The sequence below is a fragment of the Pezoporus wallicus genome, unplaced genomic scaffold (assembly GCF_028554395.1).
Source record: "Pezoporus wallicus isolate ANWC-B61680 ecotype Strahan unplaced genomic scaffold, APGP_CSIRO_Pwel_v1 contig_3365, whole genome shotgun sequence".
Classification (NCBI taxonomy): Eukaryota; Metazoa; Chordata; class Aves; order Psittaciformes; family Psittacidae; genus Pezoporus; species Pezoporus wallicus.
This window is the reverse complement of record NW_026640883.1, coordinates 2,493,526-2,512,009: the sequence shown is the minus strand read 5'-3', so window position 1 is coordinate 2,512,009 and position 18,484 is coordinate 2,493,526. Positions and strand designations below refer to the sequence as shown.

The 18,484-nt window shown below is 41.3% G+C and overlaps 1 protein-coding gene across 1 annotated transcript in view; it reads right to left on the bottom strand.

Annotated features, from left to right (window-relative positions):
* SORCS3 (sortilin related VPS10 domain containing receptor 3) overlaps nucleotides 1-18,484 on the bottom strand; it is a 297,645-nt gene that overhangs the window by 136,892 nt on the left and 142,269 nt on the right. Inside the window, exon 4 of the mRNA XM_057420990.1 lies at nucleotides 1,825-1,983. Coding sequence (XP_057276973.1) covers nucleotides 1,825-1,983 — 159 coding nt within the window. The remainder of the gene's footprint in view (nucleotides 1-1,824; nucleotides 1,984-18,484) is intronic.

Sequence of the window (18,484 nt, the reverse complement as noted above, 5' to 3'; positions counted from 1 at the left end):
AAGCTTCCCCAATGTCCGACAGAGACAATGCCTGCTCCAAGACAGATCCACTACTGGACAAGGCTTGAGCACAGCAGCAGCAGCAGTAGTGCCTCTGGGATAATGTATTTAAGAAGGTGGGGTGGGGCAACTGAAGCAAAACTGTGCAAATGCAGATGGAAAAAAGAGTGAGAATATGTGACAGCAACAGCTCTGCAGATCCCAACATCAGTAAAAAAGATAGGGAAGGTGGTCCTCCAGGTGCCAGAGCAGAGATTGCCCTGCAGCCTGTGGTGCAGCCCATGGTGAGTCAGGCTGTGCCCCTGCAGCCCATGGAGGTCCACAGTGGAGCAGATATCCACCTGCAACCAATAGAGGACCCCATGCTGGAGGAGATGCCCAAAGCAGGGTGTGACCCCTTAGGAAGCCTGCATCGGAGCAGACTTCTGGCAGGACCTGTGGCCCTGCAGAGAGAGGAGCCCATGTTGGAGCAGGTTTGCTGGCAGGAGCTGTGACCCCACAGAGGACCCACACTGGATCAGTCTGTTCCTGAAGGGTTGCATCCCATGGAAGGGACCCAAGCTGGAGCAGTTCATGAAAAACTGCAGCCTGTGGGAAGGACTCGTGTTGAAGAAATTCATGGAGGACCCTATGCTGGAACAGGGCAAGAGTGTGAGGAGTCCTCTCCCTGAGGAGGAAGTAGTGGCAGAAGCAATATGTGATGAACTGACCACAACCCACATTCCCCATCTCCCTACCTCACTCAGGGAGAGGAGGTTAGAGAATAAAGGAGTGAAGTTGAACCTGGGTAAGAAGGGAGGTGTGGGTGGAAGATGATTTTAAGATTTGTTTTCTATTTCTCATTACCCGACTGTGATTTGGTGGGTAATAAATTAAGCTGATTTGCCCAAATTAAGCCTGGTTTGCCATGACAAAAAAACTCAGCCATCTTGCTGAGGGATCTCCCTGTCCTTATCTTGACCCACCAGCCTTTCATGGTGTTTCTTTTCCCCTGTTCATTTGAGGAGAGGAAGTGAGAGAGCAGCTTTGGTGGCAGATAGAATCAACCCACCACAATGCAAAAAACTTACAAAGTGGCTATTCAGCATGTTTTTACTTTCCTGAGTCTATGGGTGACAGAAATGAGAGGAAAAATAAAAGCTTGGCAAGTTTTAAGCTTTCTAAAATTTGTAACTTGATCATCTGGCCTGTGTCTCAGCTTTGGGCTGTAGTGGGGACTGTTGTTCTGGAACTGGAGCGCATATTCTACAGCCTCATGTTACTAGTCACACTGCACCTGCATTGCTCAGCATCTTTCAAGACAGATGAGCGCTATGAAAGAAGACAAAGTAACAGGCTTAAGAACTGCCTCACTAACAGAAGGCACTGCAAAGTGACTTAAAAAGTGGCACAGTTTGTCATCTGCTGCTGCCCGCTGATTTCCAGATAACTGAGTTCAGTTTGCAAACAGAAAGAGCACCGCCTTACACACAACAGCCAGCTGCTATGGACTAACTCAGCCTGAGTGCTCAGTCCTTAAAGACAGCTCAGCAATCACCAAGGCCTACAAATCAATAGATTTTTAGCTCCATATGTCATGTCAAATCTTAGTTCTTTCCATCTTCCATACTGTCACCACTACTTAAGTTTCCATACCCATCATGATCACTGTGATCCAAGCTTGCTGTGGAGTCACTGAGTGGGTTTTGAGCACATTTAAACTTGCAAGGTGACAGCAGTAAAGCACACCATAATTTCTTCACCATCTCTGGAAGTGTGCAGTTGTAGACACTATCCCCTTCAACACATCTCTAGAATCACTGAAATATGAAATCCATTGCTCACCTTTTGATCCAGACTGTATGCTAAAATCCACTCCTCCTGCTTGGGATGGAAAAGCAAGCTCTGGATATAGAAGTTCAGACGGTACTTCTGGTAGGTAGCCCCTTCATCAGAACTGATGAGGATGCTACTCTCAATCTCTGGATCACTAAGAAGCATGATCTAAATGGAAAAATTGAGGGAAAAGAGTGTTAATTGAAATGTAAAACTGAACGGCATTTAAAAGTGAGGTTACACAGCACTGATTCCTATTAGATGTATTCAGAACATTGTTCAGCAGTGTAAACAGCCCATAGGATTTCCCAAATGGCAGAGGGTTTTTTTAGTGTTTCACTTCCATTTTATTTGGTGGATTTATTCCTAGATTCATTCAGTGATTTTTTTTTCTTCATTTTTTATCCAGATAAAACAAGTCCAGCAAGAACGAAGAATGCTATATTGATAACAAGGCTGACTTTGGTTGGATATAGCAACTTCAGACATCCACACCAGGCTTTCCTGGTCCCTTTCCAGTCTATCACCTCTCTTCCCAAACGCAGGATACTGTCTCCAAAAGTACACAAGGAACTCCTGAGATTTAAGGCTCATTATTTGGCAGCATACAGACTACAGATGAGAGCATCCCTCCCTGGAAACATAGAATGCCTACCTGGAACAGCTGCTGGCATCTGAAAACAGTCTGTGTACATATGCATAAACATTAATACACAATCTTATATATCATGCTCCCAATTTATACAGTAGGAGATACTCATTCACTCAGTGAACATGTAATTTTCCCCAAACACAGGAAAGTGTATGACCTCAATTTGTTCAGGCAGGCAAACACTTCTGAGCCTCTAATTTTAATTAGAAAATTATTACCAATATTTTAAAATGCGTTGACTCCACATTATCAGATGGCATGCTCTACATAAATGTTATCAAGAAAAATGTTGTGGAAACATTAACACCATGTTATTAACATCTGGAGAAAACGACATCACATTAAAGTAAATGCCAGTACCATAAAATAAAGGCAAACAGTGGGAAATAAATTAGATCTGTGCTAAACACAGCAGGTTATTGATACAGTAGCTGAAACAAATATAGAAACTGCTTTTCAGCAGGAAAACAGATCCAGGGACTGTCTTTTTTAGCTAGCTGCAGAATGATCATCTAGCTGATATCCACTGTAGTTTTCTTGTGCTCACATGTCCATGATAACTTTTCTTATTCTACTTCACAGAGCTCTAACTTCAAGACTACCATAGGGAAACACATTAATTTTGACATCAAAAATCAGTTACAAGGACTAGTAAGACCCTCAGTATGTTAGACCTCGATCAAGAAAAAAAATTCAGCGCTTGTTTAATCTTAAGCACCTCATTAACTCCATGAGGTCACCAAAGGGAAGTGAATAGAAGATAAATGGTTTCTGATCCTTTCCATTAAGAAATGAAAAGGGCCTTTAAAACTAGAACTGAATGTTGTCCCAGGGTGAAGCCACCTGTATAAATCCACAGCTTGAGCTCAGACCTCCTTCAACATTCCTCACATATACAGCCTACCAGCTTCATAAAGCAACAACCACTTGTTGCCTCAGAAAGCCACACCATTACTCCTAAAAAAGTGCTCTGGTGCACAGCATGGGAACTGAGAAATAGCCCCACAGGCTACTGTCTCCCTGGGAATTAGTCTTGAGAAAAGCTCCCGATGGCCTCCACCAACAAGGAAGCTTTGGCAAGTTTCTTCTTTCTAATCAGATCAAGACATGTTTCGTTTTGCTTCAGACAAGAAAGGTTTCCCCAGTATTTCAAGATATTTTTTTCTGTCACTGGAAACTTAGACTTCAAAAAGACATTTTGTCCCTCAAGTATACCCCCATTCATCTAAAGCATATTGCCTGTGCCATAAAACTGTAACAGCTTAGTAAAAACTGCTTGATTCTGCAGAATGGAAAAAAAGGATGTAAGACTGCCTATATAACAAGATATTCCAGAGAGATCTTACATTTAAAAGGAAGAATACTTCAGGAATAAAAAGTTTTCCACCTGATGTCACAGAGCTAATAATGCTGTACATTAAAAGGTCACGTTTAGTGTTTTGCCTTCGGATAAGGAGCACAAGCCAGCTAACAGTTGCAGAGACCTGATGTGGTACACACAGAAAACATCCTCTTTGCCCTTTCACACATGATCTGCAGCACTTCAGCAGACAGTTCAAGAAATGGGTCAGATAAGATGGAACAGGTGATGTTTCCATCAAAGGTTTCACAATCCAGGCAATTTGTTCCTCTGGAAGTGTAACAGTGGTTGCAAGATCAAATAATAAAACCATCAAGGTAGGAAAATTACAAGCTAGAGGGAAAGCTGGAAGAGTCTAACAACTGTTATACTTTGTTGTAAGTGCCATCACATTAGTAGCCCACCCCCCTTCACCAGTTCTGATATCCACTTTCCATTCTTCAAATGAAGAAAAAAACACAACCAACATCCCCGTTCTCATCCATCGTTGTAAGCAAGGCTGATCCTACAAAGTAGGAAGGAAGAAAACTGGAGGCTCAACCAGAATGAAAAAACAAAAAGCCACCAACAGTCATGCAGCTAGGACCAATCCAGTTCTGTTACATGGCAAGAGTGGGAGACCCTGGCCTTTTTATCATTATTATTGCGTGCCTTTTTCCTGGGGGAAGCTATTGAGAGAGCGGAAAACTTTTGGCAGGGGAAGTAGCAGGACATTTGTCAAAGGCTTGAAACCACCACTTCTCATTATGGGGCCAGGGCAAAGGATCCACCCCAGTAGTGATTTAGATTAATCGCTTTTCATTAAGAGCCAATAAACAAACTCCAGTCAGAATGAGCATCTCTGCCAGCACCCTATGTTGCCATTTATAATCGCCATGAGGAACAGCAAAGGAGCATCAGAGAGTTGTCAAATGTAATTTATAGCTTTTTAAGATCTAATCATTTTCTATAATATTAAATTAAATGGCAGCCTTTATTAAAAAGGAAATTACATTTTACCTTTCTCCATTATCATATATACACACATATATACATAAAATATGATTTTCAGTTGCTGCCTTCTCTAGTTTAAATGGAGAGGGGAAGGGAAAGCAGGATTGATTACTGCTAAGGTAAGTCCTTGAAAATGTATTTGAGATGAGCTGTTTATGCTACATAGCTCTTCCTCTCAAGTCTACAGCCCAATTTCCAAAATTCAGGAGACAATGAATGGAAGCACCAGACAAAACAAACCAGGCTGAAAAATCAGACTGAACTTCAGGTAACTCCTTAGGAGATGAACGCAGAGGAAGAGAGCTGTCTGGTAGGTGGTGTGTGCTCATTTAAAGCAGGAGCTCTGGGGGAAATGATGATACATACAGAGCTGTTCTGAATGAACTCCAGTTCAGCAGAACACCAGACATCAGCAGAGGAATTACATAGAAGGGAGGTGATCCAGAGGGGACACTTTTCACGTCCATAAACTACAATGTATGGACTGAGATGTTCAGCAGGAAGGAAAGTGACACCATATCACAGCAAAAATCCACTAAAATGGTTTGCCCTCTGATGGGGCTATGTCCTGGGTTCACCTGACTGGGTTTAAACCACGACAGGCTAATATAATAAAAATTAGGGTAGGATTTGTAACTAAGAATCTGAGTTCCTGCTACCCTGATTAGAATTCCAGGGATGTCACTGGGTAAATGCAAAGTTTCCTCAGTATTGGTTTCACTTGGGCTACGTGCAGGTGGATGAGTCAAGATGGTGACGCACTCTTCCAGGTGACCCCTACTCCAGGCTATCCAAGCACAAAGACAACTGTGATCTGGAATACTGAACCACACTAGTAATGAACTAGCACACTTCTCACGGTCACAACACTGCAACATGCCTAGACTCTACTGGCTTGAATCTACAGGTAGCCAAAGCTTGTATTAGCCTGAATCCGTCAGGCAGTTATGCCAAACACTTCCCCTAAAGCTTGTCACGCATTTCTTCTCTCAGTATCCTTCACAGCTCTGCCCTCACATGAGCAGGCCTGCTTGGCATATCACCACTACCCTCCCTCTTCTGCACAAAAGGCACAAGAACAACATTCACCCTCCCATCATATCACTTGTATCCTTAGCATCAGATTCAAAAGGTTTTATCACTGCTCTTGCTCCCTTGTTCTATGTATCCCAGCACAACAAAGATCTGTTTCATACATAGCTGAATCTTTTAATAAACTACTTCTGGACAAAAAACTGAAACCATGTGCCATATAAAAGACATTTTTATTAATATTAGTTTTCACTGAATCATTTATTTTTTCCCAACCAATCAACATAAATTTTCACTGTAAATTACCAAAGTGCATCTCTTTAAATCAGCATGAAGAAGCTTTATAGGTACAATATCTGTAGCAGGAGTACTACTGAGCTGCATTAGCAGGAAGCATCCAGTAAATGAATAAAGAAGACAGGTTCAAAATAAATGTCTTTTGTTCCCAGAAACAAGTAGATAGCATTAAACCATTGTGTACTGCCTTCTGATTTTCCTCTTCATTTTAATGCACTTTTCATAAGAAGTCGTTTTCAGAGGTCCCAGTCACATTCTTATTCACCTGTAGAAAGTACAATTCTAAAAAGGAATAAACAAAGCAGTTGAAAAAATCCAATCCTCCTACAAACCACAAAAGCCTCCACAATTACAAAAGAAACCCAGCTCCTTAGCAAAGTAATAGGAATTTGCTCTGTAGCACTGCATTGTCCTCTTCTGCAACTGAAAAGGTAGTTCTGCCACAATCACTGCTCCAAAACCAGAAACTCAGGGTTTCATGTTTACAGCTTCATAGTGATTTCCACACCGAATGCGCTCATTTTCTATGCAAAATGGCTTTACCATTACATTTTTTCATCCCTTCCCACTAGAGCCTCAACTCAGAAGCACTTTAGGTCCTTCCTAAAACAACTTTAGGTCCTTCCTAAAGCCAGGCTACATTTACATCAACAATGAGGAAAAAAAAAACCTGATTTAAAAAAAGGGAAAAAATGCTTTTTTGGTTTTGGTTTGTTTTTGTTGGGTAAAACATGTAAAGGATTGTATGGTCCCACAAGACCTCTTGAGCTAAGCCTACCTTCCAAGTTCCATATTAGCTTTGAGTTTAAAAAGCAACAAACTTTCAACAATTTATGCTCAAATGTCAATGTAAGCAGAGGACTTTTGCTTTGTTTGGACTTATGATGTCTTTTCCTCCTTTTGAAACTGAAAAACCAAAATCAAATGACATTTAAAGGCTTAAAGATACAAATTTTTTTTTTCTTCCTTCAAAGCATCAGTTTACCATAAGTATGTTCAATACAAATAGTCTGGAAATCTATTATTGGAAAAATAATTTCTTAATGCTGAAGCATTTTAAATTAAATGTTTGACCATCTGAAATTTCTCAAATTTTTGGCAAATATTTGGTTACTCATTCCCTTCCCATTCTTCCTCTCTTCTATATCATTACTGCAATTTACTTGCACTGCAGGCTAAACGATGCCCTTGGAGGTAGATGCCCTCGGAGGTATATACAAAACCTTAACCTCTTAGAACACAGCTACACAGTATACCCAAAGCCCTTCTATGCCAATCCCATGGAGGACAGATGCAATGCACTGCAATGAAAATCTCATGCATTTTTTCCTTTCTCACCACGTGTGAGTTCAATTAAAAAAGTTAAATTAAGTCAGCTCAAGCCCCTCTGAGACACAAATGTACTGATATCACAAGTAACTATTTACCAGAAAAAAATAACACCCCTATATATTATCGTGAAAGTGAAAATATCTTTGCATGACTTGCACTAGTTTAGAAAGCACACCTTAACTTTAGAGAAACTTCTGCAGAAGATGTTCAGACACCTGCTAACTGCCCAGTAAATACCCTCACTCCTGCAATAATCAAGGGAAAAGGAAGCCAACCTCTACTTTCCAGTCACCAAGCACATCGGTCAGACAGCAAAAAGTGGGAGATAGCAGTCACAAAAACTCTGCTCTAGCGAGAAAGCCTATTTATCTACATACAAGTAAAGCAATCCACCCCATTACTTAGTGATCAGCAGCTGTGATGAGAGGACATCTGCTCTCTGGAAATCCAAACAACACAGCTGTGAAGAGGGCAACGGCTTCCACATAATTACTAACTGTGTCCCAAAAGGCAGTCATCACAACCCCTTGTGTTACAGAGCAGCCCAGACTTGGGGCTCCTGACTTCACATGGCTCAAAAACTTCCTTAATGTTAAGGATAACCTGTGGGCATCAGTCAAGCAGTAAAGGTGCACTGAGCTTTCACGAGAGATAAATTGTCTGGATCTAGCCCGTTTCAACTTCTTGTAACTTCACTGCTATTGCCCCAAATTTCACATTAATAACAGATTTAATTAATGAATATAGCACCAGATCACCATCTCTCAGAACCATAATGCTGTAATCTTAAAGGATGAAGTGCACTGCACTTACTTTATAAGGGTTTATGAAGCATGTGTTATAAAAGTACCTCAGCCATAAGGCTTTTATACCTTGGCACTCACTTCAATACAATCCAATAAAATCCAAGCAATTTTTAAGTGTTAAAGGTGACTTTCACTACTGTATTTATTATTGGATAATGAAAAATGAGTCAGACAGTCATAGAAACTGAGCAATGAAATAGTTTCCCTGAGACTTTTGCATTGGGCCTGCATTATATGTACCGTGACCAAAGAGCCAAATAGCTCTCTTAAGACCTTTCAGGCACTTCATGCTAACCTCCCTCCAGAACTTCCTTCCCATCAGGATTTCTCTGTAATTACAAACCAACCTCTACTCTGCAGCATCACACTGCTTGTCACTGAACTTTCCAGGTGTCAACAGCTGCCTCTATAAGCCTCCAACTCCTGTGAAGGATCTCCTCCATAGACTTCTCCAGCTGTGCTGGAGACTGCAGCTCTCTACTCCAGTAAGTTGGCTTGAGAAGAAAGCATAGCTGTCTGACACTAATGTCAAGGGGACCCCATCTGTGGGTTCCCCATCTTTCCAACACTCAGAAAGAATAAGAGCACATCATGCTGTTCAAGTTACATGTGAGTTTTACGTGTTTGTATTATGTTTTGTCTTTTACAGAGGGTACATGAAAGAAGAGGACCATTACAAGGTAGAAAGTAGTAAGGTATAAACTGATTTTCTGTTTCTCCTTCTTTTTCTAAACTAACAGGGTCTTCTGGTGCTACTGCAACACAAAAGGGGACATCACTGGGGTGCTTGTTCATTTTCATGAATATCAAATCCTCTTTTGAAATACAGTATGCAATTATTCTGCTGTCCCCTAGTTATATATACTTAGGCCATCTTCAAAATTGAGATCAAGTTTCATAATGTTTTGTATGTTGCACCGTGACAATAGTCTGTGTAGTCGTCAAGACACTTTTGTCAATGAGAAATGATGTAAGCATAAATCTGCTATCCAAACAGCACACCTTCCCCACCAGGATCAAGCACCCCAGGTTCACTATTAACTTGAAAAGCCCCTCAGCAGAATCCTGATACTGTCAGAAATAAAATTTAGAGTTTTATCTACAATCAACCTCAATATGTGCCTTATCTCAACAGAACTTGGAACCAGTCATTCAAGGGAGCATAAATCTAGCCTATGAGGATGAATAATCTACTTGCATGAGATACTAGTATTACACTCAGACACTAAACATACAACTGGAATATATAGTCTCAGCATGTGCTACGTACAGCTGGCTCAGTCAGGAAAGAGGATATATTTAAGACTACAGCATCTCAGTAATTCTTTCATTTGCATATTGTAAAGATTAAAAGGGATGAAGATGCCAGAAATGCTTTGGGGAGACTGAGATAGAGCTGTTCTCCTGTCTGAAAGATCCATAGGAGATATATTTTACATGACTAATTCTGAGAAGAGACATTAGTGGAAGTACATCAGATGAGGACCAGCACTACTTGCCTTCTCTAAGGAGGTGCACATCAGCCCACCATGCCTGTTTGCAGGGAATAACCCTGGTTACTATTTCTGACCTCTGTTGTTTTTCATATCCAATATATCCAAACTACAATTACAGCTAAAAGCTCAGATTTGTACAAAATTAAACCAGGCTCCTGGCACTGCAGCCATACCCGCCATAAATTGCCATACCAAAACAAAACACTTCACAGAATTCCAAGTTCGCACACCCTACCCCCCTACGGAGAAAGCACTTCATTTAATTACCACCTCCAGCAGCTGCACAAGAGCACAGATGCACCTTGCAGGATGTGCTGAGGATCAGGAGCAAATCAAGGCTAAATTGGATACAGAGCAAGAGCCCCTCAAGGAAAACCACTCTGCCATCCTCCTTGGCAGGTGGGAAATGAAAATGTATCATTGCTGTAAGGCTTCAGCAAAATCAGAGCTGGAAAAACAACTCAGATCCTCTAAGGTTTCCATCCTAACCTGCCCACAATGCCAAATCCCAGGCTGGATCCAATTTGCGTGCACAGGAGTGGAATAAGCCATCATATTAGACCCAACAAAGCAGAACATCTCATCTTTGTTTTACTGCTAAGCAGGTCAGAACAACATGTCTCCCTGCTTTCTCTTGTCTTTTTGGCACCGGACACATGTACTTTTCACTTTTAATTACAAGGCACAGCAAGTATTTGCTTGTTAAATTTCAGGTGCCAGTGGGGATGGAAGCCATCCAAAAAGCATGTGTTTGACCTGGCAAAGAGTGACTGGCAACAGCCACATGCTTGGTTGTAGAACCTTTTCATTGTCACAGCAAGGCAGAGTTTACCGGAGGTTATTCCATCCCATTTTACTCTCGTTACAGCTACACATTCTCCAGCTCCCCACAGATCATCAGAGCAAAGTCCTCTGCCACAGTAATCCCACCTTCCTGAGGTCACTTCAGTGCTGCATGTTGTTCAGCTATTTTGCCAAAGGCTTTTCCATATCACAGCATGTTCATGCATAGTTCCTTTCTATGAACTGACAAATTAATTAGAAGCACCACCACTTATGGCTGGGTTTGTATATATCCAGTTTGACCAGCACTTCCATGACTGGGCCTGGACCAGGAGTAGAAGGATTCTTGGCTGATGACCTTCAGCAACAACCAATGCTTCCACAGGAAAAAAAAAGACAGTAGATCAGCAGAAAAGAAATTTAAAGCTTCTGATCTACATTATGTTTTCCTCTGGAGTCTGGTACTTCTGCATGGCATAGTTCTTCACGATGCCTTTTTACTCCTGTTGCTTCTACATAGGAAATCCCTAACTGCTGAATCATCTGACACACTGGTTTGTGGTCACCAGCTTTTTCTAGTGACACAGAAGAGCTCTGATCCCAAACTGTGTGCACAGGAAGAGAAAAGCTGCATTCACTGTTATAATTATATGTTATTTGAGTAAATGCATGGTTGTGCTATTCTCCATAGAACTACAAAGTAATTTTCACCATTATGTCAACTTACCATGTAAGCAGAAATAGTTACAGAAAATAATGTTATCAGTAAGGAGAGGTTGTGTGCACCACAGCTGCTGGAACTGAGAACACCATTTACACAAAAACATTCCTCTGATTATAGGTCTCACTTGAAAGAACACTTTACATGAGGGAATAAGTTTACTCACAGTAGTTGCCGCATTACAGAAAACAAAGAGGTGTCCATGGATAGTTACTCATGTAGGTAAACTTTTGCAGCCTGTATACCGCAGTCTATTTCACTTGAGGACAGTAGAGTGTTTCATGCCTCTTTAGTAAAATAAAAATTGTATTATGTATCTCTCTTGAGGCCATTAAACCTCAATACAATTCTAAATGCATCATTGCTTCTCCTCTGCTTACACACTTTATTTTTCTGCTTTTTAGTCAGATTGCAGAGAGAAAATAGACAAGAGTTAGCTTTATCAATGTTCACATACAGATGCTAATGATCTATCTCAATTTACTTGCCTGACATATATTACTCGTGTTCCTCACTGTCCCTCATGCACTTCTCTTCCTAACATCCCACCAGAGGCAGAAGCTGAAGAGGCAGGAGAAGGTTATCCATTTTCTGGATGGAAGGCTGAGGCCCCCAGAAACTAAAGGTTAAAGGTACAAACTATGACATTACAGTGCTCTGCACAGTAGCACACAGCTCTAAGCTATCCATTGTGGTTGCAAGCTTCACATGCTAACTCAGGTAATGTAAAGGAAGGTCTTGGATGTAGGATCAGGATTCACAAGTACCAGCTCACTGGCTTTGACGTTTTCCATTACATTTGCAAAATTAGCTCCTAATGATACAGTCCTTGCAGGTTTATGGTAGAAGTCTTGCCTGCAATTACACACCAAGAAGCTGAGTGACTGTCCAATGGACCACAGCCACTATGTCCTCTTCCAACAGGGACACTACACACTGCAGTGTCCTGAAGAACTACTGCAAGATGAAAGGGTATTGGAAGAGGGGACAAAGATTTTACCTGCAGCAAAACCCTGACACTTTAGTTTAAGAATCAATTGGCAAAAGCCAAAAAATTGCCAAGCTGACTCCATCTTTCTACCCATTTCCAGGTTCCGAGTACTTTGCTCATTGCCTCCTTTACACTACTGCTCACAGTTCTGAGCACAGCTGCTTCGTTTTGTTGCCTTCTTGCACTCATTTCTAAGGATCATATTCTCCTGCTGTGGAATGGCTCCAAGGGAGGTAAAAGGTGTCAGATAAGCTTTTTTTTTGCCAGAAAAAGGACTTGTTGCAAGGGAATTAAAATACTGTGGAGCCCACTGTAAAAGGCAGCACCAATCTCTCCTCAGACAGAGACATAAGGACTGGGCTAAGCATTGATTCCCCAGATTTATAAGAAAACTACAGCCTGAGTTTCCTCTAACTGTATCTGTGCACTGCTTAGAAAATCCCTACCATCACTTTCAGAGTCCAGCAACATCTGTCTGTACACAGTGGAAAAAAAAGGATTTTGGGACAGATAGGGTCAAGGGCCTTAAGCACTCTGAGATGTGCTGAAATGTTTCAGCCCAGCTAAGCTCCATGCCAAAAAACAGCTGCTCCTAACACAACCACACAAGGGCTTCCAGAATTCACAGTGCTGCTTGGGATAAAGCATTTTACACAGAACTGATTTCATCAGAGCTGAAATTGGAGTTACAGCATTTGCTCTGTAAGATGCAAAAGTGCATATATGGCAGAAGAGACAGCGGCCAGCACTTACCCTGCTGACTTTGCTGATCTTTTCTATCAAAACTGAGAATTCACTCGATGAATAATATTGAATTTTTTCTATTTTTCCCTTTGGAAAAGAATGAAATAAAAAGAAATTTTTCCACAGACTAGTGGACTTGGGGCTGGCAGGAGGTAGGGGAGGATTGTCCCAAAAGAAGAATAACTCTCCTGGTGAACCAGCTCTTATCAGTAAAGATCAAGGTCTTTAAAAGAACCCACCTACCCCTTTTGCAAGAGACGCTCTCCATCCATGCTATTATTTTTCCTCCTTTTTAATAACAAGACATGCTGACTCGTTATTATTGATGGATTATCCTGCTATCTGTGAAGCACCATTCCCCTTCTCGTTAATTCAAAACTACCTCATTTTTCTTACGCCATAAATTAATATATTATTGGAGCTGCAGCCGTAAAAGATATAGCCATGTTTCATAAAGAGGTAGGGAAGGTGGAGAAAGGAAGGAAGTCTCATAAACCTGCCCTGCATCAGCATCTGCTGCTGTGTCTGCCCTGCTGACAGGCTGGGTGCTAAGCACAGGCAGCCCATTACAAGGTGATGCATCCTGACAGCTGCTTTGTCCCTGTAACTAAGGCAGGGCACTCTGAAACTTCACACAGGTCCACTCTGCCCAATTCATTAAAGCAATGGCCATGCTAAGTGACAAAACTGCAGCTTTATTTTAGTGGATATTATAACTTTGATCTGTCTTTTAACACTAGGTGGCTAAATTAGAGCAAACTGCTTCTTTATCAAATACCAACAGCCAGCTCTGGGAAGTCTACATCTAAATGCAGATGTGACCTTTCTAGTTTTACCCCACTGCTTTTCTTACGACCTCATTCCATCCCTAAGGCTCCATAGAGCCCTGACTCTAGCAATACAAAGTGAAGCAGGAAGAGAGAGCAACAGAAGAGACTGATTGACATTTAGAAAGCCAGAAAAGGCACCCCTGTCATAGATGTGCACCAGTATCCTGCCAAGCCAATTCTTACCTGTTAACTGGCCTTTCTTCCCCAAACATTATTTGCAAGTCCTACAAACAAAGCTTATGTACTGGCTTGGGCTCCTCCTACCTTTCCATCTTCCAATAGGAATCTCCAGCCATTCCCATAGACAATGACATGCAGTGATACCATCCTCAACCAATTTTAGGGCTTTTGTTGGATGATGGGACTGAGAGTTGTATGCCTAAAGCGGTAGGTACCTACATTTGCTATCCACAAACAATGCCAGATGAACACGGCTCATCCTCTCAGTTCTTGCAGTCAAAGCAACCTCAGGGAGGTGTGCATAGTAAGCCTGTCAAGCCCAAAGGGTTTGAATTCTGGTTTGCCTCTTCCTAAAATGTGTGCCTGCTTTCATTCAAGTGGCCATTTTTTTCCCAAAGCCCCAGGCAGCATCTAAGCAAGGATTTCAGGATCACAGTTCCAGTCCCTGGTGGATAAATGACACAGCAAGTGTCTCACTGGGGTCTTTTTTATTTATTTTACTTACACATCTTCTGTCCAGTGCTTACTTTTATCACCAGGCTTGCAATGTCTGTGAAGGCTAAAATGACACTTCTGTAACAAAACATTCAAAAAGCCATTTAGACAGCCCTCATTTTATTCCCTACCTTTATTAATTAAATCCTGCATTAGGTTTCTATTCGCTTTAAACACTTACCTCAGCCCTAATCAAACATGAATTAAATGTGTTCAGAAACCAACGAAAAATGCAAGTAAAAGCTCTTGGAATGGGTAAGTACAAAGACTTATGACATGCAGATGCATAAGGGCACACACAGGCAACTCTAATTTGAAGTTTCATAATAGGTGAACGGAGGTTTTCTTCATGAACACTGAAATGATGGCTTCCAATGTAGCATCTTTAAGACAGTTATAAGGTATAAGCAGAAACAGATACCCATTTCTCTTATAACCCTTTCCCCTCCACTCCCATTAAGTAATGCCATATGTGAGCATTTTGCTAATGATCTCAATTGTGTTTATTTTTAGAAACAGCTGATGAGCAGTGGGTGAGGCTCAGGGGAGTTTGGGTTTTTTTGTTTGGCTGGTTTTTTTTAATGCATCTGCTTTTTCAGAGAATTAACTGAAAAAGCCCCAACAACCTCCAGTTTTCATGTTCCAGCCTACCTGTAGTACAGCAGTCAGATTGTCCCTGTTTAAATAAAAACTTCCACTGGGGTTATCTCATAAGCTTGGGTCCCAATTATGTGCTCTGTGCTGACGAGTGGTCACATACCATGGAACCACAGACCACGGAAGCTATACAACCTCCATTTATCTCTCTGATTCATGTCAAGTTAGTAGTTAAATTAAAACCTGCAAGCAAACACTTACTAGTTTGTTCTTTCTTTAAGTACAGGAGCCCACTGGGGGTCATGCCAGGTCCCAGTGGGACATCTGACATGCCAGGCCCCACAGTCCCAGGCTGCAGCAGAGGAGAGCACTCTTACAGGAGCTCCTTGAGTGCAAAGATCCACAAGGAGGCACAATCCCCAAATATAATAATAATTTAATAATAATAGTAAGAATAATAATTAAAAATATTTGGACACACTAAAAAAGACCCTATACTTTAAGAGTATTCTAGTAACATTTTGCCCTTACATCTCAGTATCTTCTCTTCACTGATTTTGAATCAGGTTTAAAACACTAATACACTGAGTCATACAGCACTGGGAAGCTATATTTCTTATGTACGAAAGATTAGAGAACCCTACTCTGAAAATGTGACTTTTCTGAATTCAAAAGAGACAGAAAACCCCTCACAAGGAGAGATTCCTAAAGTCATGTTCTCCATTTCTTTCATGAAGTTTCAGGTCATGGTTCTGCAAACATTTACAAAAGTTCTCTCTTTTTTCAGGTGACAAATTCAAGCTGAATTAATTTGTGAAGTAGAGAGAATCCCATGCACAACAGCCCACAAGACTGCACCTTGTAGATAAAACCCATCATGTCACATATCCTCTGACTGCCATTGATGTTATGGGCGACCTTGAGGAAATCATCCTTTTTTCATCAGTAAGTGAAGAAAAATATTACTTCTTCATTCGTACTTTATTCCTCTATTTAAATTGAGAGTTCTGGAGACTGACAGCAACTGTTGCTAAGGTGTATTTACATGACAGAATACATTGCAATGTTAACCAGATCGCACTCACATTTGTACAATCCGCTGTTATAAGCAGAGCGGACAAGTTTCCCCTGCTCAGGTAACACAGATGCTGTGTTTCAGAGCTACAGCCTGTCTTTTACAGCAGCAGGCAGGTTCTGCCCACATAGGCTCTGGCCTGGGTAGGGTTTGGAGTGAGACTCAACAGGTCCAGAGAAAAGGTGCACAAAGAGATGACTACAACTGCATCTGTAGCTCAGGCAATTTAGGCCCTGTTAATGGCAGCTGCAAAACCAAGTGCTGTTTAGTATTTCATGGAGCTGAAGGAAAAGATTAGGGATAAAAGACAGTAGAAACAACTGGTTCTATCACTCCTGCCCTGTGACTCTAACTCACCCCTGTTGTCTTTGTGTTATAAATATGGTCTCTGAGATTACATCAGCAAATGCCAGTTTGCAGCACATGTTGTTTATCACGGTGTCAGCATAATAAGGAAAAAGGGTCCAAAGAAACATTCCATCTGCCAAATGGCTTTAGGATACTCCAGAGCTTAGTTCCTCACCGATAGCTTGGGATGCAATCTTAGAGAAAAGCAGCAGATGACTAATGGGAGCTGTGGCAAAGAATGTCAGCTTAGTTCAGGCTGGGTTAGCAAGCATCAGGTGCATGTTGCAACCTCTGCCTCATAAGCCTACCACACATTTGATGAGCAAGGAGAAAGCAAAATGCTGGGGATCCCTTTGGGATCAAATGAACTAAGAAATGAAGGCAAAACATATTCAGTTTGGACCATGGCTCTGCCCCGAGGCTCCAAAAACTTCTGAGGAATTCCCTTTGGCCCCTACATGAGACCAAGATGCGGTTTGCTCTCACCCTCCAAGTAAGCAAGAAAAAATACAGAGGAAGTCAAGTGAGGAGGTCAAAATGACTTGAACTCATTTAGGATCTCCAACTTCTGTAAGAGGAGGTATCATTCCCAATGTGGTAGCTAGTTTGCAGTCAGGCAGACGCATTCCTCTGCAATTCTGATATTTCAGTCACAATTAACTTCTTCCTTCATTAACCTGAACTGAAACGCAGCGTTACCCTGTGCCAGCTCATAAACAGTCACTGCACTTCACACCCAAGAAGCTGCACAGAAACAAACAAACCTAATTAGGTTTAGTTTTTAGAGCTTCTGACTCTCCAAATACCTCTCAATGTTTCTCATTGTGATGGGCCACATTCAGAGGCATGAATAGGTCTGAGAGGTGCGGCACTGCCTTTGGCTTTCATAGCTTCAGTGATTCGGACAGCCCCTCCATTTTGACTGTATGACAACTGGGAAAACAGTCTGCAAAGCCATTTTCTCAAAGCTATTTAAGTGAGCACTGTAAGTTTATGTCTTCTTTATGCTGTCTGCAACTACTCTTCAAATCACTTAGCTACAAAGTCTGTCTATGAATAAAATCTCCATGCTTCAGATCTGGCATCAGGGAAAAATTGGGAGAATCCTCTTTTCAATCACTGCACTTGAGTGATATTTCTGTGCAGAGAGCTACCATAAAAGACTACAGACCTTTTAATTCTTCAAGATATCACCTACAACAACGACGGTAACAGTGCAAAAGAAAAGCTAAAGACGACTGAATCAAATTGAATTGCAAAGCAAATTCATGAAGGAAGGTATTTCCAAGACATCAGAACTGTCACCCCGGATCTTAAATGCAATCAGGACCTCCCATTTATCCACATCTCATCTGAGCAATCCAATATACAGGCAAGTGCTTTTTGTTTTGATTTTGCTAGAGTTGTCATTCTGTTCCTTTTTTCCTCTCGTCTTTTAAATGCTTTTTAACTCCATCCTCTCAACCTCTACAGGAATCCCAAGAGTACAGATAAAAGTTTCGCAGTGCACACTGGGTTTTGAACTAAACAACACCTTCACCAATAATATGCACTCTTCACAGAACATTTCATGGTGAAAGTAATACATGAAATCTATGGTTCAAGAATTCCTTGAGATTCAAAATGGCACCTCAGTGTCTGAAAGGAGCAGTTCTTCAGATATATGGGACTTCTGGTCTCATCTTCTTTCTGCACCCTTTGGATTGACTTTGCATTTCTCTGTGAGGCATCAATTCTAAAATGAATCCTGTCACTGACAGCCAGGAAGAAAGGAAATGTTCTGGGGATAGGGGATCTTACACAGCAGACCAACCCATGCTAGAAAATAGGGACTCACAGCACTTCAGCTCCAAACACTGCCTTTTTGAAGTGCAGGCAGTCAGAGAATCGCATTTTGTAGAATTTATTCAATTTTCTAATAGAAAGTTTTCAACAAC